Source organism: Plectropomus leopardus, chromosome 17, assembly GCF_026936395.1.
Source record: "Plectropomus leopardus strain MGB_pleo_1.0 chromosome 17, ASM2693639v1, whole genome shotgun sequence".
Classification (NCBI taxonomy): Eukaryota; Metazoa; Chordata; class Actinopteri; order Perciformes; family Serranidae; genus Plectropomus; species Plectropomus leopardus.
Genome location: NC_142192.1, coordinates 30,181,282 through 30,200,184, shown reverse-complemented (window position 1 = coordinate 30,200,184; position 18,903 = coordinate 30,181,282). Strand labels below are relative to the sequence as shown.

Sequence of the window (18,903 nt, the reverse complement as noted above, 5' to 3'; positions counted from 1 at the left end):
TTTGGTCATTACTGCAAAACCTCACCTCAGCAAGTTTGCGATTTGCTGCAAGTTCTTTTTTTCTTTTTTTTTTTAAATATAAGTTTACACAGAAGTAGGTCCGTGTGAAAATGCCTGCTGCTCTGACTACCCTGCTACGTTTATTTGAATGGGAATGTCCATTCAAGTCTCATTCTATTCAAAGCACATATGACTCAACAGGCTTGTGCTAGTGACAGTGCAAGATGTAAACACTGTGACGTCCTTCTGCACAGTGATACATTTAGCGGGTGTATTTTGGTACAAATACAACAATGCTGTTGAGTTTTTGAAGTTATGTTGTTTTTGGTTTTTTTTGCTTATTTGTTTGTTTGTTTGGTAGTTGTTTTTGTATTTTTGTCGCTTTTAACATCGTAGACCGAGTGCCATCTAGTTCCATTATATTGGAGAGAAGGCAGACGTCTCTACAGCCGATATACTGTATTTCCAACTCTGCAGCTCACACTGAAACAATCCTAGCTGATAAGTAGCACTACAGGTAAGAGGAGAAATAGGTATTTTTGATTTTGTGGGTGAAGTGTCCCTGTAAATCACTGCTGCTTTCAAATTATAGAAAATTATTTTCTGCTTCTTAAATTGCTCTAGCTTGTAAGTCATGAAAGTCAGCACAGTTTGAAATATTTGGACTCCGACGAGAACTGTCTGCCGAGCACTTGGCATTCGTACAAAGAGTTCTTTATGAGTTCAACGAATCAACCTCTCAGGGATCTCATTAACCAAAAGTGTAAAATATTCAGATAACTATATGACTGAAGATCCAGTGAGTGATTCTTGAATCCAATAAATTAACTGATGAATCTGTGATGTAATAATGAAGACCTTTGCATAACAGGCCAGAGGTCAGCTGACACGAGCTAAGCATCGTGACAAATTGGACAGGGCTGCCTATGTGCTCGTTAGCATCTGTTGAATCGAACAAAAAGGGACAATGATGACGGCCCAAACACTGACAAACCCGTATTAATGATTAAAGCCATTACTCATCTCCCGGTAAACAGAATAAATGAGATTCATTAGACTTTGGGTAATTAAAAACGTGTTACAGAGACTGAGAGAGGCAGGGGAAAGTAATCCTTGGGTGTAAACACAACGCAGAGAAGGGTCCACTGGCACTCTCTGCCCAATTAAGATGCAAATACAGGATTCAAACCAGGGACGTATACTGCGAGTCAAACGCTGGCAGAGAGGCTGATCGATAAAAAATTAAATTAAAATCAAACAGGCATGAATAAACAGAGACAGAGCTTCGGAAATTGCTCCCCCGGTCCAGGGGGCAAGCTACAGGCTGAGTTATAAATAGAAACAGTTTTTCCCCTCAGACAAAGAGAGGCAATCTCATTTGAAAATCAAACACTCCCTGCAGAGTCTAATTGGGGATGGAAATAGGAGTGGAAAGAATGGGGATGAAGGATGAGGGAGGGTGTTGGGGTCTTGGCCATTGAAAGGCTCAAAAGAATAACGCTATACACTGTTAAATTATACCAACAGATTTATTTAAAGTGCACCAGACACAACAACAAATAAAAACACTACACTTAAAGCACAGAGCACTAAAGCACAAAGAGAGCACACGAGAGGCACCAGCCACTCAAAGTCACGACACGGCACAAAAAAGTCACTACTTCACAGATACCGGGCCACACCAGCACCACCAGCAGCACCGCCACGTTACAGATACACTACATTTCCCAACACGCCTGTGGAGATGCTTCAATAAGTCATTAAAGTAAGTAATCTCACTTACTTTAGTTTCTTTGAAATCAAAGATCTGATTGGATTTCCATCAATGACTCCGCGAAATGTCTGTCATTGACGTCTGCTGTTGATATCAATGGAAGAGAAGGGAAAGTAGGGAGTGATATAGGAAGGGGCACCCACAGGGGCGGCCATGTTGGTTCCAAGCTCCTCCTCCTCCTCCTGCTCGAGAGTGAAGTTGTCTGTTGAGGTTTTATTTGCAAAAATCTTTCTGGCAAAAGTGAAAAGATAATTTCAGTTTCTTTCCGAGTGTGTCAGATGTTCTTTGGCCTGTGAGCGGTGCAGAAACCAAGACAGAGTCGAGGTAGAATGGAGCTTTTATCATACAAACAAATCTCAAAGGAAAAGCTGCTCTGGAAAGAAACTAATTGGATGAGTGGAGCCTTTGGCATCCTAATGGGCTTTTAGGCATAAAATGGAAATGTCTGGTTAGAGTCTGGCCAGGGACCTCTTTTTTTCTCTCTTCTATGATTTCCTGTTAGATTTCTAAAAAAAAAAAAAAAAAGCTTTAAAAAATACTCACTGTAGCAAAAGAATCTAATTTGTAACCTTGCACAGTAAATATTATTTAAAATCTATTAGAAATTGACACTTAGTTCAGTTGTGACCAAGGCTTTTATGATGTTGTAAAATCAATTATTTCATAATTAGTTTCTTAATTAGCTCATCATAAAAGCTGTTGACAAGTGTGACTATTTGAAGGACAGATGCTAAAATAACCCAAATTATTTTTGTTATTTGGGTTGCTTTTTTCTTTCTTTCTTTTTTTAAAATTATTTTTAAACAAGCGCAGTAGGCTCTATAATATTCTCAACCTTCACAGTGATTTTCAGGCTGCTACTATGGTCTCAGACATAAAATGTGAAGCATTAAAAAATGACACCACTCACCAGAATTAATGTCAGCATTGTACATTTCTGCAAACCATCGATACATTACATTTGTACATGATTATGTAGTGGATATGTTAAAATTTTATGTTTCTTTACTTTTATTTACGCTGTGGTGAATGTATTGTTAGGTTTAGCCACAAAAAACATGGTTATGGTGAGGAAAAATATTTGTCTTTGTGGATAAGATATGTAATAGTGCATAATAGGCATTAACAGTGAGACTGTTGTATTCATGTTTAATTTACATTATTTGTTTATGTGTGCAAGACTACTTTTTTAAAAAGATTTTTTGCTTGACAACTCTTTGCTTTATTTTCAAACTCCATTCTGCAAAGTCAAATGAATGGTTTGGTTGTTTAGCAACAGCCATACAAAAAACAACATCAATAAGCTAATCCTAAATGAGTGGTTAAACTTAACAGATTTAAATTACAATCATACTCAACTTATTAGTTGAGTAACCTCTTAGATGGTTGATATGCTCCCTTTTCTTTGATGTATATGGCAAAAACTGTATTAAAAAAAAAAAGAGTTGCTGATTCTGTCTGGCGATTACCTTCAAACCAAACCACACATTCATCATTTGGCCTCCGCACAACTCGGCACCAAAAAACCGTCTGAATATCACTCCGAAAGAAACCAAAAAAGTATCTTTTACACAGCAGAGGGAAAAAACGTTCATCCCCGTCTGTTCTCAACAACAACTTCACCCTCGACCTTCTGTGGAGCACGTGGAGGCAACATGGGGGCTGTTTTACCATCTAGCAGCACAGACACACACCTGACACACCTGTCAGAGAGGACTTAGCCAGGGCACCAATCCCATAGGTCTGGGCGGGCTTCCTCTTGAGACGAGGCAGAATGGAAGTAGTGTCCTCCATGGACAACTGAAGAGAGAGGGAGGGAGGTGAGGTGTGAGCACAGAGGGTGAGCAGAGAAATACAGAGAGACGAGAGAATCCAAGAGCAAGGAGGATAAAATAAAAAAGGCGATGTGACAGGAAAAATGACAAAATAAGAAAAGATGAGAGAGAAAATGGTATAAAAGAAATTGAGGTGAAAAGAGCAGATAATTGAAGATTTAGAAAATAGTGTAAGGGAGATAGAAGAAGAGAAGGGAGATTGTAGCAGAGGGAATAAGAAAGGAGGGTTAATTATTCAAACACCTTGTAAATGGCTTAGTGGGATAATCGCTTGAAAAAAGAGATATAAAGTGGCTAAATGGAAAAAATTGATACCTAAGTTGTGATTCAAAAGCAAAATTAAATGGACAACAGAGAGTCTTTGGTGAGCACAGCAGCTGATAATTGGAGCAAAATCATCATGAAAAACCTGACGATGTGGTGACTCATGGATAGTGTTTTGTTTTGTTTTGTTTTTTTAAGATTATTTTTATGAGCTTTTGCCTTTATTGATAGGACAGATCGAGTGTGAAAGGGGGAGACAGAGGGGATGACATGCAGCAAAGGGCCGAGGTTGGAATTGAACCTGCAGTCGCTGCAGCGAGGACGTAGCCTCTGTACACGGCGCGGCAGCTCCACCAACTGAGCTACTGGGCGCCCGATGGATAGTGTTTTAAAATGTATTATGGCTCAATGATATATAAGGATTTTTAACAAGCCAAAATTAAAATACAAAAAAATGAGAATATCCATTGTAGTTTTTCAAACATTAAGAATGTTATGCATGCACAAATTCAAATTCAAATTCAAATTCAAATTTTAAATTAAGTAATTTTAGTGTTTATTAATCTAGATGAATTGACTGTTGCCCTAAAAAAACGTCATATGGTGAGAGCGTGAATTATCTCACAATTAATTAATTTCCTGAACATGCTTAACATTTTTTAACAAGTTCTCATCAATATTAAGTGTTAAGAAACAAAGTATTTGCATTTCTTTTTAGTTAATGTCAATATTTTTGTTCTACAATCGTCACCTTTTTAGAAATGTAATTTACAGACTTATTTTTCCCGAAAATCACATAAAACTGATTAAAACTTTTCTTCAGGAGAGAAACTTTCCTCGCACTCAGCCTTTGTGTTGCCTGAAACCGTTTTATTTCTCCTTGTGTTGTCATGTCCTTGGTTGTAGCCACCCTTTTAGTGTAAGAGCTAAAATTATGCCTTTTTTAAATTTTTCTTTCGCTATTTTTATTTTTTTTCTGCCTTCCCCAGCTTTAAGAAACCTTTTTTTTTTTTTTTAAATTTTAAAACCAGAAAGAGGAGAATCAGGTTTGTAGACACTAAGATGAAGCGATTGTGCAGCACACCGACCTGAAATTGCTCATGCTTGTGTGATTTCTACTGTACTTCCTGGCGCCGCTGCTCATGGCAGACCAACCAGCAAACTAATGAACACAGAGACAGAGCCCGGCTCTTAATGAGGTCCTCCCAACAGCTAATTACAGTGGGAAATAGTAGGAAAAACATGTGGACTCTGTTACACAGGGGGATTGTGTGGTGATGTAATATTTTGAGATTAAGTGCATTAATTACTGTATTAAGGCAAACTGATATTATCTGGTCCTTCTGTGGTGTACAAGTGGAGTATCACTGCTGTGTAACCGCGTCTGCTGTAAAGCCTTTGACTTTAACAGTAACATTATATGGTGCAGTGATTCAGCAGCCAGTTAGTCTGCAGGCATACAGATGTCGTTATTGTAGCAGTCAGTGATCATGGATTTCTCCTGTGTTACTTTTGTGTCGACTCGGGGTGAAATCGTACATCAGTCGGGATCCAAATATCAATTCAACCATCAACAATATAATTTTGACTTTGACTAAAATTAAAATGTTGATACACGTCATCTTGAAGTTTAGTTTATTTTGAAATTCTCATGGCACATCTGTGTCACCATTTCTGTCTGTGCACACCTTTTTCAAAAATATTTAAACAGTGCCTGAAGCCCAGTGCTGGGAAGATAATGGTAAGCAGCTAAGAAAAGGACAATGAGGATATTTACTAAAATATTGTCTCATCCATCACAAGCTTCTGAATTATATCAAGTCAAAATTCGTAATCATTGCAGACTTTGTGATGTCAGCAAATATTGAGTTGTTGTCCAAAGATTCAATATCATCTTGTGATTAAACTTGGGATTTTTACCTCTAGTGTCCACTGCAGCGTTGGATCCCATCCTCTTTTTTTATCATTGAGTAAACTTACGACCCATGACTATGTGACATTATTTAAGTATATTTCATATCATATTTAGTGCATAGCAATAACAGTACAGAACAACTGATAAACTGCAATTAACCCAAATATTGAATGCAACAACTGCAGGAAGTTTGTATAAAATGAATTTTGATCAGTGAATATAACATAAATTTTCCTCTAATTTTTAGGAACTTGTTGTACAAACGCTGTCTTTATTGTCATACATATTAAATAGTTTTAGGGTTTTCTTTTGACAAATTCAGTCTTCTCCCCAACCCATACTTTTCTAATGCAGGATGTGACTGTTGTGCAGAGAGCAAAGGCTCCTTGAATATATCAGGTTTTCACTATGTCCTTATTCTTTTTTTTTAAGTTTCTTGAATAATCTAAATGTTAAAAATAGCAATTTTATTTATTTTTTGCAAAGAAATGAATGAATCCTGAGATATAGGCCAATTAAGTTCAAAAGTTTTCTACACCTCTCAAAATTAAGAAAGCTTCACGACCCCCTGTGAAGCTTTGGCGACCCGTAGTTGAGGCAAGGATCCCCAGGTTGGTAAACAGTGCATTGAAGCTTCATATCAGAAGTGAACAAGTATTTTGCAACAAAAACACACAAATTCCTTTTTAACACTCCCAGTCATGCACAGTCACACCGATGTAAAACAACAGAGTTCTGGAGAAATAAAGCAATTAATGTGGCAGAATTTTTGGCCCCTTAATTTAATTCACACCAATTAAATATAAGCAGCTGTTTTCATCAAACAATTTGAGCCAATTTGATATTGGAGTAACATTCATCAGGTGGACACAGACATGCAGAAAGCTTACTTTGCTGAGTGTCTGGTGGTATTCAAATAGGCAACAGTTTACTAACATGTTATTGAGAACAGCGCCACACTAACTATTTACTCTAAATAACAGGAGGAAGAGTTTACTTGGTCTAAGGGAGAATATGTTTCCATTTCATCCAGAGCTAAGGATAAAGTTTCCTCTGGTTGCCATGCAAGTTTGATAAAACTCACTTTTTATTTACAAACAAATTTGCAAGCATGTCACTTAAACTCAAAATGCATTTTTTGTCCACCTGGTTAGACAAACAAACCACAAGTACACAAAGTGGAAGTTGATCTCAAAGTCAAACAACGCTCCCTCCGGGTCGGCGAGGTCTCTGCGCATAAGAACATTTCTCCAGACTCTGTTGCTTGAAACAGAAGTGTGCCTATGTGAGTTGATTTGCCTGCAGGCATTTTTGAGTCAACAAAATTCACATTGTGGAAACAAATTCTGCTGAAGGTACAGAAACAGCTGAGCAGTGATGCACTTCATCATGTCGAGCTTTCAGTAAAAACCGGGACTTGTACGCATGCTTCAGCTGTGGATAAGATAAGCTTATTACAGCCTGTTATCTGTGACTCTGTATATATATGAGGCTTGCAGTACAGTAGATTAGCAGAGGGCCAAGAGAGGAGACGGATGGAGGGGAGAGTTTGTGGGGAGAAAAAGAAAAACGGGGGGATAAGAGAGAGGAAGTGGGAGAGAGAGATAAGAGACAGAGAAAGAGTGGCAGGAAGCGGTGGAAGGATAAACGAGTAGGATGTCAACTTACGTACTCGAAGGTAGTGGGTGAGTGATAGAGAGGAAAATGACAATAACAGGGAAAAAGGAGATTTAAACAAGGAGACTTACATTGATTCCTTCCCAGGAAAACTCGGTACGGCCATGCTGGGGGTGGGAGAGCGTGGAGGGAAAAGAGGGGAGGGAGACGGGGAGAAGAGCACAGGTATAGCAAAGGTGGGAAGAGAAGAGGCAGATTTAAAAGAGAGAAAAGAGATTTGGAATATAGATACTGGTTTTAAGCCTTAGCCCTGAATTACAGAAAATTACTTAAGCCCTGAAAGGCGAGGTGAAGAAAAAAATGTAGGTAATTTTGACCGAAATCATAGCTTAGCTCCTACACATGAGACATTTTCTCCTACATGCCAAATGTTTTCTTCAAAGTAAGCCTAACTCAACATTTTTTAAAAGAGAAAAATGTGCAGAATAAATCACTTTTTGCACTTGAATAACACTGAATAATTACCTTTTGTAGTTAACTGAGGAGGCGTTACCTTTGTCCCTTGTGTTGTGCACCAGTGCTATAATACCTTGTACATGTAGGAGATAAACTTTGGCCAACATTGCCCATTTTTATTTATTTATTTATTTTTTTCACCTTGACTTCCGGGGCCTCAGTGCCATTTTCAACATTTACAATTTGGATATTATAGTGTCAGCGGTTTCCTAGAACACTTCTGTGTGTGAACTTTAAAATTTCTAATTTATAATGAAATGTATAGAAATCAAACAATAGTCTCACATGCCCAAATACTAAACACTGTATGATAAGAAAACTCACTTTTCCAAACTGGTTTGACTGGTTTTGAAGAATTTCAGAGAACACTTCATGAAACAAAAGTCAAAATTTCAGTTATGGGTACTAATGGTTTTACTGAATCTGGTTTTTAATTAAGTTAAAAATTCAATCTTTGAAGTCTGAAGTTTGAATAAACCTTCACGCGTCATGCATGTATTCACAATTGGCCATTGTAAATTTGAATTATATTCTGAAATTGCATAATTAAAGTTTCCTCATTTTCTGCCTACAGTTCTTGTGTATCAGGAGCTCACAACAACTGTAAGCCTGAGAATTATTGTTTCATGATTCAAACAGGCACTGAAACCAGTAAACGGATGCCAGTGTTGTAGTCATGACCACTGAAACCAAGATCAGGTTGTATCGAGACCGGGTCAAGCCCAAGACCAGACCAGTACGAACCCTTAAATGCATCATACATGGATGATAATATGTAGAACATACAAACCCTTTAAATTTAAACTCTTTAAATGAAATGACTAATATTCCCATAAAAACACCCACAGAAAGTAAATGAAGGTTCCTCTTCATGACCTCGTTTATTGCCGTATACTGTATATATGTTTGTATGTGTCGTCTTTTAAGGGGTCAGAAATGTAAACATACAATGCAGTAGCCCAATCTCACAAAATGTATCAGTGAGAAAGCTTTTACTTTAATCAGCTAAGTCAAAGTGTGAAGAGAGACAGAGGACAAAAGAGGCAGATTTTCGTGTCGGAGGGGAAAATATAGAAATGGTGTGTCGTACTGTGTTTGTGTGCTGTGAGCTGCTCCGTTCCTCTCTGTCCATCTACACCGACCAGGATGTTTAGGTAACCAATAGAAACCATTCAGCAGTGACCCTGTTGCCGGGGGCAACAGCAAATCTGACGGGTGACCAAACCTGGACGCCATTTATTGTGTGTCCTCATGTGCATGCGCATGCATACACACACACACACACACACACACTCATCATGAATATTCATTGTACTGTACAAAAGGCCCAATGACAGAGAGAGCGAGTCGCTCCAGAGAATTTAAATACTCTGCTGTCAAAAACTATTCTTTTGTTTTTATTTTTTTTAACATCGGGCTCTTTGTCACAGGACCCCAAAGAGTTTCTCCAGCGGCACTTTGAGCTTGTTATCACAGTCGTACCGTTCAAAGACAAAGATCACTGCCTGTGTGAGAAGTGACACGGAAAATGCCCTAAACTTTGTGTCAAAGTAAATGCCAAACTTTATTTCCTGTCCTCGCAAGACTGCTGCTGCAGAGGTTGTTAGAGACATTCAGGAGTTAAAGTCATGGTTTATGTCTCACTAAACAGCTTAAGTGAGAGAGTGTTTTTTTTAGTTTTGTTTTATAGCTGTAGTTTATAGATGTTAATGCAAAAATTCTCCCTAAAATATATTGTAACACTGTAAGCATTAAGAGGTTACCATCATCTGAACATTTGAGTCAGACTTGTCTTTCAGGCTTTGGCTTCATTGTTGATGAATACATTTTGTAAATACATAAGATGATTGTATTAGATATTACGTTAACCTGAACATCAGCATTTATTGTGCCAACCCCAGTACATTCAAGTTTGGATTAATGATTTTTTTTTTCATCTGTTCATAGACTGTATAATGTAGCCACCATGACGTCACCCATCATCCTCTTGGCTTTTTGGATCCTGAAGTGTCCATATTTGGACGAGAGGGTGGACCTGTGGAGAAACTGCTCAGACTGAGGACACCGCTGCAATAGCAACAAGGTAGCTACGCCCTAAATCATACCCTGCTTTCTTCTCTGTTTTACTCTAAAGGGGCAGCCCAGTCGCCAGAAGAAAACAGTGATATTGTACCTTTTTGCAAACTACAGAAATGTTACATTTGTTATATATACAAGTTTCTAAATTGACATAGTATTGTTGACTTTGTTATTGAGAGGTGGAGAAGATGGTGGGACACCTAGGCAAAATGCCTGCCAAGCTCCAGACCACTGTTCAACACAAGCTAACAACAAAACTATTTTTTTTTTTTTTTATCATCATCGCTGCATTAAGCAACTTTCTTTAGCAAACTGTTGCTAAAGTTTCTGTTTCTATTGGAAATAGTGCCACTAACAGTGAAATTGTTTCCTAACTTTTCTTGCTTGATTAAGCCTAAACATTTATCCTAAATAGGAGATATTAAATTATATATGTACTTTCTGTGTAGGAAAACACATTATTTAACTACATTGAAAACTCATTTTTAAAAACAGGTTTCTAACATTTCTTCAGATGTGCTGAAGAAAGCTTAGAGAACACTTCACAAAACAAAATTCAAAATTCCATTTGCATGTAGCACTGGGTTTTGTGAATCTAATCCTAAAATGAAAAAATTCAATCTTTCAAGTCTTACGTTTTAATGACTGGTTGTGTGTTTTGTGCCTAAACCTAATCACAAGTAAACCACAGTGTTGAAACAGTTTCAGCATATCCATGGATTGCAGACACGTGCACTGCCAACATTTATGTACATTTATGTACTGTATAATTTACAAAATGAACATCATGATGTATTGAAGAAGACTTGAAACTAGCATTTGAAACCCATAAACTCATGAGGAAAATGTTTAAATCAAGTGAGAAAGAGGGTCATTTTCTAAAAGACTTGAACACAATCTGACCTCCTAGTGCAACCAGTGTAGTCGCCCCCTGCTGGCCATTAGAAAGAATACAGGTTCAAGAAACTTGCATTGCGTCACTTTTAAATTTTCTGTATTTAATATGAAGCTTCTGGTGTTGCCTACACCCACTAATGGATTTAAAGAGAAAAAAGCCTTTATCTGTGGGTTGGGTGTGTCAAAAAAATCCAATTTCAAGCACTCAAGTGGATGATGAAGAATAAAAAGCCTGTCATAATAAGGGCTTTTAAGCTGACAGAATACATCAACCGTACAGACACACTTGCCTTCTCAGGGGATTCATCGTATTAGAATCCAACCAAAACTCCTGTCATAGATATCAATAAGCTGCAAACAGGATTATTAACCCTTTGAAACCTGAGCAGATTGGCTTGATTTCTTTCAAAATCATTGGAAGAAGGCAATAAGCAAGAAAAGAAGACATGACCCAAAAATTATCTAGAAATAAATAAGTTGTACAAAAAACTTGCCTGAAAATTAGTTTTAAAAAAAGAAAGAATGAAAGAAAATAAGGTAAAAAAAAACAAAGCAAACAAACGTGAAAAGATGTTTGAAAAGTATAATAATTCTCAAAAATAAAAATTTGAAATATATAATGTAAATCATACATATTATCATACATTCATACACATTTTTTCCCTAAATATTTTTTAAAATTTTCCCAAGTATTTTTCCTCGCTTCTAAAAAAAAAACAATTTTCTAAATTTACAATTTTTTTGGGGGTAATTTTGGGAATATTTCTTGCTAAGTTACTCATTGCCCTTTTTCCACTATGTTTTTGAAAGAAATATTATAATTGTCTAACATAATTTGAAATATGTGTAAAAGATGATAACTGTGAATATAGTTTTCCCTTATTTTTTTTCCTTAACATTTTCCTAAATATTTTCTAAATTCACATTTTTTGGTTGAGTAATTTGTGGAACATTTCTTATCAGTTTGCTTCATTTCCCATGTTTTCGAAATAAGTCGCATAAATTTGCTCACAGGTTTGAATACCTTTGAAAGGCATCTGAAAGCAGCACAAGAAAAATGATGTCGCTCCAGATTTCAAAGGGTTAACCAACCTAACTGCTCTGTTATGCTCCATAACAAAGATAGACACTAATGCTTGTGTTTTTGGCTTTCTAATGGACTGCTCGTTCTCTGTATTCTGACGTCTTGATTTGTTTCTGTCAGCAGAGAAATGACCAACGCCAACACGAATAACAATTTCATTACACAGATAGATTGAATCAGAAGTGGGGGAAGGTGTTTTTCTCTTATTGCACCCTCAATTGTGTGATTTCAGATTAACACGAGGTGCATCTTTACATAAAAATCGAATCATATGCAGCTGTGAAGGAGAATTATTAATTCCCACAAGGTCATAGGAAAAAAAACAAAGCAAATATTAATAATACAGATTCTAATACAGTGTTGAAAGATGGACATTTGAAAGAATAAGACCAGAAAGCAGCGTAGCAGTGGTGATAAAACATTCAGATGGAGCTGGGCTTGTCTCTGTATTTATTCATGCTTTAATCAGCAGCTGCTGGGCTCAGAGACTCCAGAATATCTCCACCAATGAATGTGAATTTGGCTTTATTGCCCTGATTAACATTTTTCATCTGGAGTCAAACACAGAGAACGGTTAGCAAATTGAAACCATGGACGAGATGAAACTGAAAGCTAGAATTAATTCTGTCCTCCTGCAGGCCCCTTTCGCTCTCAGGGAAGCATCAATGTAATATTCATGTCAGGGATGTTTATTTTCATGACAAGTGAATGAGGAATAAGAATAATCCTCCTCCAACAAAGCAGCCGCTGAGATGGCAGAGGGATTTAGAGAAGCCCTGCACCAGTCACCAGTCGCCCTGTGGTTTTTTGGGTTTTTTTTAATGTGTCAGATTCACAATAATAAGAGCAGCGAGAGATGTGGGGAATAATTCATACAGAGGCAGTAACACCTGCGTCACAACTTTTTTTAACCTGAACAAACGTGTTGTTAATCACCGGCACTCACTGTGTAAAACTCTCACAGCTGACAGACTAAACTGATGTAATTGAATAATGGTTTGTTTAATCTAAAGGCTAATGAACTTACTCAGCAGTGGCGCCACAGTCTGGACTGACATGAATTAATCCTTCAACAACTAACAGAGGAAGAATCATCTCATTATTATTTAAGAAAACGATATATTTATTATCACTCATGAGAAAAATGTGCTCAACAAATGTAATTTATTGTTTTAAGCTGATTAATATTTTCTTAAATGTTAATGTAGTCAGTGTTAAGGGGACACTGAGTCATTTATGACCTCTGCTGGTGTCCTTCGGAAAGTCAAACAGCGCTAATACAATAATGATCTCCTCTTTGCTCGGGAGCCTTTTTATGTTCAGTGTTGCTGTAATACTTTGACCTGAAAAAGGTTGAATAAACATATAGAATCACCTTCTTATAAGTCACCCTTTAATAAGTCGTAGCTAACGGCTTGGTTATTTCATATTTCATTAACACAGCATCAACTAAAGCAACTAAATAAAACATTCAATTGCTGGATTATAAAATCTCTTTAGCTGGTTTATTTATCCCCTTACAGAATGATACTTTCTTTATCTTTTTAGCTCATAAATAAATCTATCGGGACGACCCCGCTAATGAACTGATTAACTGAATCTTCCGCAAAAATATCTGCTGTTAAGGAATCAGAATGTGTCTGTTAGCATCTTGATTTATAATAATGGCCTTTTTTTTAATAACGCTTACTTATTAACATCTTAAAGGTGCTAAATGCAAGTTTTTAAAAATGACACTCTAATTTGCAGTTTAGTGAACTGCATTTTGCAATCTGAGGCATGCACCTGAGCGAGTGCTTACCTGTTAAAGAGACAGATATATATAGAGAGAGAGATAGGGATATCTAGACTTGATTTGTCTATTATTTTTTAATAATATAATTAATAATTGTCAAATAATATCATAAAGCTATCGTAATAATAACAAGTAAATGTTAGTGCAACATTAGTATAACAATAATGATAACAAATAAAATGTTAAATAAGATAACATGAAAAATAAAAACAATATGTTAAATAAGAGTATGTAGGGAAAAAATTGAAACAGTATGTTAAATAAGAGCTATGACTCTTTTCTTAGTCTTGCGTGAAGATATGGCCTAAAAAGCATCCTATTTATAAAAGACTAAATCAAAAAATAAAGAATGAAAAGCACTAAACAGTCCCCAAGGGTTAAACTGATGATGGTGCGTCATGAAAAGTCAGGGAGTCACTAAAGTTCTTACTATTTATCCTGAGGGGGGACATGACCGTGTGAACCACATTTCGTGACGATTCATCCAGTATTTATTGCGATATTTCTGTCTGGACCAAAGTGTTGGACCGAGCGACCTCTGAGCAAATTCTTCTATTCTATTAAAGCAAGTCTGAGATTCAGCACAGTGAGAGTTGTCATCTCAGCAGCTGGTCCAGCTAATCAGTCAGTCTTGGTATTGATCAATGACCCTCTCACCCTTTGCAGATACATTTTTAACATGTTGTGCTATAGAAAAGGAAACTTCCATGTTTTCTTATAAAATATTCAGAAAAAAAACACAGCAGGCTTCAACATCGATATGTAGCTCACATAAAGAATTAATAACTGTGTGCAGAAGGTTTCAGTCATCATTTATAATGATCCAGTGTGTGAGGAGCTGGTGTCATCTCTGTCCTTGGTCTGTGTGTGTGTGTGTGTGTGTGTCTGTGTGTCTGTGTGTGTGTGTGTGTGTGTGTGTGTGTGTGTGTGTGTGTGTGTGTGTGTGTGTTATTAACACAGCTTGAGAAGAGGTCGCAGGATTTGGATTCAGAAGCGCCCCTCAGTGTGTGAATGTTAAGCTCTCCTGGTCATCCGAGGACAAAAAATGAGGCGTCATCACCATCTTTGTAAAGTGTGTGTGTGTGTGTGTGTGTGTGTGTGTGCGTGTGTGCGTGTGTGTGTGCGTGTGCATACGTGCTCATATATTGTCATTAGACTCCATAGAGTGTATAACAGCTGAGCTCGTCCCTGTAGCCTCGCCAGTAGTGTATTTTTTTCCAGCAGCATTGTGCTGCACGGTGAAACTCAAATCCATTCAGTCACGATAACATCGACTCTCTCTCAGTAAACTGACATTCTCGGCTCAGCATTTAACTCTGAGCCCAGCTGGTTAAATGAGCTCTTTATGCTGCTGGAAGTCACGCCTTAAAGCTTCTCCCTGAAGAAATAATAACTACTTTCTATCCATCCGTCCATATCTATTCATCCTGCACAGTGTGCTTAAATGTACCCCAGCATGCATTGGACCAGACACAGAGTATATAACTAATTTCTATTGTGGTTATTTTCTTCTTTCTTATGATGTAATCCACCATAGAAATATTGCAGAGTCATGAATACCAAAGCTGTCCATCATTTTACTACATTCAGTCATATATAGAAGTTCTAGTTTGGTCTTTTTTTTATAGTTTCAGTTTCTTTAAGGGGGAATGAGTGGATGGATTGGCCTAACTGGTTACTGCAGTGTAACCTTTTAAAGTCTGAGCAAACTGACCTGATATTTCTTTAACAAACATGGGAAGAGGGCAATGGGCGATTCACGAAGGAATGACCCAGGAAAGAAGAAATTAGTAAAATGTACAAGAAAATAACCTTAAAATGAGCAGAAACATATATATTGTTATAATCATTTTAAAATGTGATTAATAGTTTTCTAGAAAATTTTCCTTAGCTGTTTCAAAAAATGATTTTCTAAATATACTAATTTCTTGCAATTTGTGGGAAATTTCTCATTGCCTCGTCTCCCATGTTTTTGAAAGAACTCCAGCCAGTTTACTCACATTTCTTAGGTTAAATATTTGTGAAAGGCGTCTAAAGGCAGCACAAGAAAAGTGATGTCCATCTGGGTTTCAAAGAGTTAACCAAATCTGTTATTTGCCAGTCACTGACAGACTTTTTTAAAGACATAACTCAGAATAACAATCTACATTAATATTCAGGGACGACAGTTAGCCGACATTTTAATTGACGGGGGCAGTAGAGGACCTGGATAATGAGTAGAGGTGCGCTGGCCTGAAAAAGGTTGAGAACTACTGGTTTTAGAGGATTTAAAGTTTATCAGTGGCTCAGTGGGACAATAATTCACATAAAGAACAAAAAAATGCATAATAGAAAACCAGTGATAGGATTTTGTAGTACATGCAAGATACGCAATTCATTTAAATTTTAGAGCTGTGGGATCATCTCACTTAAAGAGCTGCTAATCTTCAAAGAATTTCATTAGTTTTACTGTCACATGATGTCGAAATGCAGTTTCAAAAGCTTTTGCACTTTAAAAATATTCAAATCCTGGTGGGAAACATTAGGAGTCTCTGCATTAAAAGTAGGAAACATTAAAGAAATGGAATAGTGGTTAAATAATAGCTGCAGCTTCTAAGAAAACATCTTTGTGGTATCATCTTTCAGAAAGTCATTTGATGTCTGCAAGGAAAAGCAGCTAATGGTGATGAATTCAGTGTTGAGTTTAGCTCAGTCTCAGTCAGATCTGTTTGTGTTTTCCGGCCTTTCAGGGAGACTTGTGTGAATTTGGGAGGAGTATATCCTCAGAGATCTGATAGGAGTACTCAGTATTGATCTGACTTTTAGAGGAACCACAAACAGGCTGATGTTTCAGCTAATGTGCTTCACACGGAGCCCTAATGCTGCAGGGATGTTCCCCCGCTTACGTTGACAGTGTTTAATGTGCTAATGGGAGTCCAGCTCATACCTTTGGTTCCCGCGTTCATTAGGAAAACATGAGCTGTAGTTTGAGTCTGTGGTGTTGAGTTTTTGAGGGTGTTAAGTGCAGTTTAAAAAACTCTTAAATAGTCCAACAATATCATTCTGCACACCACTGAGATATCCCGGAGTGAAATATCTCAGTTATTGGATGGATTATAGTGCCCAGATGATGAACCCTGTTGACTTTGGTGACTCCCAGATTTTCTCTCTGGTGCTTTTTTTCATTGGCACTTGTGGTCTCTTCAGCCCAGTCATGCTAGGTTAGTTAGAGTCTCTAATACCAGTGTAAACATGTCCAGTTTTGCCACCTTTTCGAAATAAATCTTTAGGAAAAGTGCCTAATTATTGTAACATTTTCATCGGGTGAACACGGTCACATAAACCTTTTAAAAATAAGTTTAACTGACAAGTATTTCTTGTGCCAACTAGACTAATCCGACTAATCGCATACATCTGTATTAACATTGTTACTATTTGGCTAAAAGTGCCTCCTGCTATGGCTGAAGACTCTTAGCCTTGTTTTTTAGTTTATTTTTTGAAGTTTAGATTTGTTACGTGTTATTCTTGTTACTCTAATCTGCAGATTTCCACTCTGGTTGTCTCACAGCTTGTATTTTTTATTCCAACTTTTTTAATAGTGTGTTAGCGTCTCTGACTCTGGCTGCACAGTGTTTATTTTGTCTGTCAGTCGGTGGTGTTTTGTTTGTCGCACTGGGTCCAGAGCCCCCTGTTCTTCAGTCTGAATCATCTCTCGGAGATCCTGTTTTTAGGCTTTTTGAAATCCCTCTCCACCTGCTGGCCTCTTCCGCTCTACGGGTCTATAAATTACGCAGAGGAGGTCTGTTTGTGAAAGTAAACAACTCGAGAGCTGTCATGGGATCAGTGCTCAACAGGAGCGACTCTTAATCAAAAATAAATTCTGCAACTGACGAATGTCAACCAAAACTCTACAATAGGAAGAGGGAGGACAGGAAGCAACAGGAAAGGAGCCGCAGGTTATTTCCATTGTGCTCCTTTACTTGTAAGATCTTAATTAAATTAGCAGTAATGTTAACAAATGTACCTTTAAAATATTTACACGGTAATAAAACTACTACTCTCGGCCTTCCCATCCTTGCGTAGCAGGAAAAATGATGACACTAAAGAAAAGAAAGCAGCAGCCAGAAATGGAAAAACAATAAGATGAATGTTTCTCTCTCTCTTTCACTCTTTCTGCGGCTCTCTCTCTCTGTCCCCAGGGTCCACAGCTGAGAAGTGATACATGGCTCAGTAATAGTCTGAGCCCTGGGGAGAGCAGCTCTGTGGCCTTGGTAAGAGACTATCAACACACACACACACACACACACACACACCTTCACACCCAGTCACGCACAGCCAGTCATCAGAGCGCAGGCGTACACAGAGGAGGACACATAGGTTTGACTAATATGAGCCTCTGAAGGCTGATACAGATATTTCCTACCAGTATGTCCTCATTCTTTAAATGTGTCCATTTTCTCACCACAAATGACCATCTCGTCACAGGACAGTAAAACTCTTGAATGAAACAAGATACAGATCTTTAAGGCAGGGTGATCCACTGCACCCATCGGGTCAGAAAGAAACTCTAATGTGTCGCTTTACTGCTTTTTAAGTGAAGGATCAGAGGGTAACACTGGTATTTTTTAGCTTGGACCCTATTTCCCCATGCTTTTGTGTCTAAGTGACTTGTGGGAACAGCAATTTGTAAAATTGGTCCAGTGTTGAGCCAGAGTGCTGCAGCCGACAGCAACAGTTCAATTGTCAGAACATCGGAGTTTCCGAGTTGGGAAGTCGTTTTTCTGACTTTGTTGTGTTTGTGCGCTTTGAGGTCGTAAAGTGGAAAAAAGACGGAAGCTACAAAGAAGATGTTTTGCATTTTAATGCTAAGAGCGTTTTATCAAGAGGTTGATAGCTGTTTCCAGTTTATTTATATTTTTAATATTTTATTTCAACGTGCCTGGCGTTCCTCCGCTTTCATGGAAAATGGAAAAAAGTTGAAATATTTTAATTTAAATGACAATGCCATGTACTGTCACTGTTGCTGGTATTCTCTGCTAATTTTACCGTCCTGCTCTCGTCCACTAAAATGGTATCAGATCTACCATCTGCCTGACGCCATTTGAATGCAGCATAAAAGTGCTTGTTTTTGGCACTTTCAGGCTCAAA

General features: G+C 37.6%; 1 protein-coding gene across 7 annotated transcripts in view; it reads right to left on the bottom strand.

The window, feature by feature from the left end:
• The window catches only part of fam131ba (family with sequence similarity 131 member Ba), a 63,127-nt gene that overhangs the window by 13,415 nt on the left and 30,809 nt on the right, over window positions 1-18,903 (bottom strand). For 3 of the 7 annotated variants that reach the window (XM_088090376.1, XM_042506581.2, XM_088090380.1), the window contains exons 3-4: window positions 7,537-7,572; window positions 3,469-3,574 (exon numbers count right to left, since the gene is read on the bottom strand). In XM_088090376.1, coding sequence (XP_087946502.1) covers window positions 3,469-3,574; window positions 7,537-7,572 — 142 coding nt within the window. The remainder of the gene's footprint in view (window positions 1-3,468; window positions 3,575-7,536; window positions 7,573-18,903) is intronic. The other 4 variants (XM_088090378.1, XM_088090377.1, XM_042506582.2 and 1 more) reach the window with 3 other exon arrangements.